General features: G+C 49.3%; 1 protein-coding gene across 2 annotated transcripts in view; it reads right to left on the bottom strand.

Annotated features, from left to right (window-relative positions):
• dcc (DCC netrin 1 receptor) overlaps nt 1–5,000 on the bottom strand; it is a 212,284-nt gene that overhangs the window by 125,906 nt on the left and 81,378 nt on the right. For both annotated transcript variants that reach the window (XM_035526723.1, XM_035526724.1), the window contains exon 2: nt 4,159–4,482. In XM_035526723.1, the coding sequence (XP_035382616.1) occupies nt 4,159–4,482 (324 nt within the window). The remainder of the gene's footprint in view (nt 1–4,158; nt 4,483–5,000) is intronic.

The raw sequence follows: 5,000 nt of genomic DNA, 5'->3' as shown, positions 1-5,000 counted from the left end.
TGTTAACATCGGCCATTTGTGTGAAACTCAAGGCAAACCTGTGAGAATCCAGGGGATGTGAGTCTGCCTGTGTTTGGGGGTTGCCAGATCAAACCCACCGCTAGAGCGCATATCACCTCCCAGCCGGGGAGCGTTAATTAAGCAACATGGCAACTCTGAAAGCACAGGCGCCTTTTCATTTGAGCCTGTAAGTGTTCTCGCCTGTGCAGCGCTTTGGAGATGATTGGGGACCTTTCCACAGTCATAACTGGATTATGCTGACACAGGCGTAGGTAGAACTGCGAATGCGCAGTGCCCGTAATCTGATTCACCAGTACTCTGGGCCTCTGTGTGTGTGTGTGTGTGTGTGTGTGTGTGTGTGATTTGTCTTTATGACAAATTAAAAGTCCCTGTAACAATGCAAGGATTAATAGCAGCCAATATGAAGTCAAGGCTGAATAATACTGCCCCCGTCTTATAGGAGTCATGGCTCTGTTTTATCCTTGCTTGGGAATGCAGCATACCTGTCTAAAGCAGTCTGTGCTAAAAATATCTGCCTCTATCATCTCTGACAGCTGCAGACAAAATTAAATCAAAAGCCTCTGTCTTACACCTTCAGTTATTACTGCCATGTCCCTGATGCTTCTGGGCATAGTAGCTCACCTTAACAGAGCTCACCTTAACAGAGCTCACCTTAACACAGCTCACCTTAACAGAGCTCAGCTTAACAGAGCTCATCTTAACAGAGCTCACCTTAACACAGCTCATCTTAACAGAGCTCCCATTAATAGAGCTCACCTTAAAACAGCTCACCTTAACAGAGCTCACCTTAAAACAGCTCACCTTAACACAGCTCACCTTAACAGAGCTCATCTTAACAGAGCTCACCTTAACAGAGCTCACCTTAACACAGCTCACCTTAACAGAGCTCATCTTAACAGAGCTCACCTTAACAGAGCTCACCTTAACAGAGCTCACCTTAACACAGCTCACCTTAACAGAGCTCATCTTAACAGAGCTCACCTTAACAGAGCTCACCTTAACAGAGCTCACCTTAAAACAGCTCACCTTAACAGAACTCAGCTTAACAGAGCTCATCTTAACACAGCTCACCTTAACAGAGCTCACCTTAAAACAGCTCACCTTAACAGAACTCAGCTTAACACAGCTCACCTTAACAGAACTCAGCTTACCACAGTTCACATTAACACAGATCAACTTAACTTAGGGTCAGACACAAAGGGGTCAAGGCCCTTCTTCTAGGTCACAGTCATGTTCTCCAACCCTGTGGTTGAAGGAGTGCTCTGCTGTTTGGCCACTGAGGCTCAGAAGGGGAAGAAATTTATGAGTAAGCGATGAGTTTCTCTTCACCCTGTCATAGGGGTCTCTCACTAAACATAGTCGCTATGTTTGTGGCTGCGGTTTATCGAGGCACTATGCACTCAGATAGACACTTGGGAACTCATCTTACACTGGAGTTTGCTGTGAAAAAACCCACAGCCTCCATCTACCCTGTAGTTAATGTATCTACCCTGTAGTTAATGTATCTACCCTGTAGTTAATGAAACCCTAGCTTTAAACTTTCTGTGCTGTATATAATGGAAGGTTGGAACGGGGCTTGTCCCAGTCGGAAAGCTGAACCAGGAGCTGGAGCGGCTCCAAAAGATCCTGGGAAGGACATCAATCTCGGACCAGCAGAAGCTGGCTAGTGGCTCTGCACGGGCGTGAAGTCGCCATGACTACAGGAACAGGTGTTGCTCCTGCGTGCTCTCCGTCACACATCATTGTAAAAAGGGGGCAGGATGGTTTTAAGCTATCATCTTTACACTATGTACTCATTTATTCTGTCTCAGGGGCAATTTAAGAGAGGCATTATCTCCAGTCTCCAGTGCGCTTTCAGACCCACTGAAAGAAAGCGCTTAGTGCGTAGAGGAATGAGCTCAGAGGACCCTGGAATTGAAAATGGTTCGTGCAAAAGTTCTGGCGCTGACAGAGTCTGCTGTCCCCCTTTGAAGGTTGGTGTGTTCTGGCTGTAAAATTAAGACCCCCCCCCCCATTTTCTTCTTCTCAACCTCTACCTTCCTTTCTCTCTTTTTCTCTTATTCTGTCTTATTCTCTGTTATTCTCTTCCTGTTCCACACAAATTGGTTATTGTCCTTTTGCCCGTGATTACCTAGCTCCCCTAGAATCGCAGGAGAAAAACATCAACGGAAACCTCAGCCGGAAAAACGGCGGCTCTTTAGCCGGAGCGTCTGAGCGGCACTGCGTTCCTGCTGAGCCCTCGGTCTGCTCTGGTCGCTGCGCCCCGGATCATCCGCTCGGAAACATGGCATCGGCTAGGCTGCCAGCTGGCACGGATTTAAAGAACCCAATGAATGTCACTTTCGGTTTAGTGCTCGGCGATAACCACTTATGGGCCCACACAGAGAGGTCAGCCTGACAGCTCAGAGGAGAGAAAGTTCAGACTTTTCCAGGCCCGATTGCATGAGCCAGATCTCAGCCTTTGGTACCATCCGTGAGCGCAACACTTTTGGCCACGCAATCCCTGTAACAGTTTAATAACCTTTCGACATCTGGACTTCCCAATTTCATACCCAGGCCTTGACCCGATTCAGTGTGGACGCATGTCTTTCCAGTTGGCAACATGGTTTTGTTTGTTTGGTTTTTTTTTACATTTTTTTTAGCCCCTATATCTACTCCATTCCCTAGAGCCAAGATGGCGTCTGTGGGCTGCAGCTGACCCGGGCGGAGGCCTCTTTTGTGTTATTCCAGCTCGCAGCAGGAGAGGGGAGCTGAAGACAGGAGCCTGCTGGGGATGAGCTGTGTGTCCAGCTGTAGCTTTGACTCCACGGGTACTGCAGGTCTGCTCTCTCTCTGCACCCGGGCAGGGGGGAGGATTCCACACCTACCGCTTGACTCAGCACGGCTCTCTCTGAGTCAGCTGGGGGGGAACGTCACTGCGCGTACGCAATTCTCCAAACGGGACATGGAATATCGGAGCGCAGAGCCTGGTGTGTCTGCCGTCTGTCCGGACTGTCTGGGTGTAGTGCCTGACCATTACCCTTCGGCAACATGGCTCGTTTCAGTACTAGTCCTAAGGCAACGTACACTGCACTTGTGGTTCTCCCTCTGCGAAATATCTGACTCTGCTCACTGCTCACATATCAAGCCCTCCATGTTTTGATTCAGCTGTGTTAGTGCAGGGAAAACAAGTTAAACTTCTGCAGAGCTGGAATCCATTGAGAGCCACCGGCATGCAAGAGAGTGAATGTGTTCTCTTACTCTCTGAACTGTGCCAGGATCCATTAGTCTAGCCTGGCTCCTTGAGCTGGATTAGGCTAGTAATTCACTTTATTCAAGAATGACCAGTTTATGCACGACACTGCTCATCATCAGATGGTTAAATACATTAAATACACTGCTTTGTCTCACCATAGCGCCCGCCAAGACCGCTTGTATAAGGCCAGGAAGCGCTCTCTCTCCCTCTCTGTCTGTGTGTGTGTGTGTGTTTCGCTGTGTTAGCACTACAGTTTCAAAGGTTTCCTGTCATCTGAGGCAAACAGGCCTTCAGAGCCCGAGGCTTGGTGGAAAACCATCTCACAACAGAATGACAAAGTCAAAAGGGCTGCAGGTCTGCTGGGTTTGCTGAGATAGCCATTGTGAAAACATAATAACATTCCAGAGTATGGCCACTACTTCCACAGTAATTATGAAAACTCCCGTGACACTGATGGCTTGAAAACTTTACACAGGTAACTTTAGCACTGCGGACTTGAGCAAACAGAACATTCAAGATTTGAAAATAAACAGAATTAAACAACAAAAAACTTAATACAAATATAAATATAGAATATAAATATAGCTAAATAAAGCTGATTATCACAGAGTGACTGTTATCCTCCTCGACGTTTGATTCAGAATACAAACAACCAAAAAGCAAGAGGAGAGACAACAGGTGACATAATCTAAACTAATACCCACCTCACAGCCACACCCACCAGCCCCTCCCCAACCCACCTCACAGCCACACCCACCAACCCCTCCCCAACCCATCTCACAGCCACACCCACCAGCCCCTCCCCAACCCACCTCACAGCCACACCCACCAGTCCCTCCCCAACCCACCTCACAGCCACACCCATCAGCCCCTCCCACAACCCCCAAACTACCAAGACTTACCAGAGACGGTGACCTTGGCCGTGCGGCTGACGATGGCCCCGACACCTTCCAGCGTGGCCAGGCACTGGTAGGAGCCCTCGTCTGGGCGGTGGTGACGGGAGTGCATCACGCTCTGGACCAGGAGCGAGCCGTTGGTCAGCTGCTGCCGCCGTTCGTCCACCAGTGAGCTCAGCAGAACGCCGTCCTTCTTCCAGGAGATGGAGGGCTGGCCCCGGTCCGAGCGCGCCTGGCAGTCCAGTTGTAGGATGCCCCCACGCACCACCACCACGTCCTGTGGCTGCAGCATGAAGCGCAGCTCTACGAAGCCCCGCGGACGCGCCGAGCCTGGGAGCAGAGGGAGGGGAGTTAGGGGGCAGTCTGAGCACGGGAGCACAGGTCATCTATGATTTGTTTTAAATGACCTTTGTAACCCCCCCCCCCCGTACCTCCACAAACACACATCTACATACCCTATAAGGCACAGTTCATTGGAAACTCAATTGGTCCAAACTTGCAGTACATCCCACAGTGACCAGGGGTCATTTGCTGCATCAGGGAGATTCCTGGCATTCCTTTGAACATTTTCATTAACATCCCATCAATGTCTTGCTACATCATCTCGCAATCTGCATTCAGTCCTGAAAAACGCTTTGCACCTGAGACGTGGCATAGGGCCAGTTCTGACAGACACTCTAAAGATAAAGGCCTTGGCTCAGGGCAAGGATTCCAATTAAACACAGTTTAGCAGCAACACAAGTCTAATCAAAGTGACGCATTCATACACATCTGTCTCTCTCGCTCTGAGCCACAGCCCAGTGGCATGGAGGAACAAAGGGAAATGAGATTATGTCTCTGCAGTGTGT

This window comes from Electrophorus electricus, chromosome 6 (assembly GCF_013358815.1).
Source record: "Electrophorus electricus isolate fEleEle1 chromosome 6, fEleEle1.pri, whole genome shotgun sequence".
In the NCBI taxonomy this organism is placed as follows: Eukaryota; Metazoa; Chordata; class Actinopteri; order Gymnotiformes; family Gymnotidae; genus Electrophorus; species Electrophorus electricus.
Note: the sequence above shows the minus strand (reverse complement) of the source record. Positions and strands in the feature narration are given on the sequence as shown.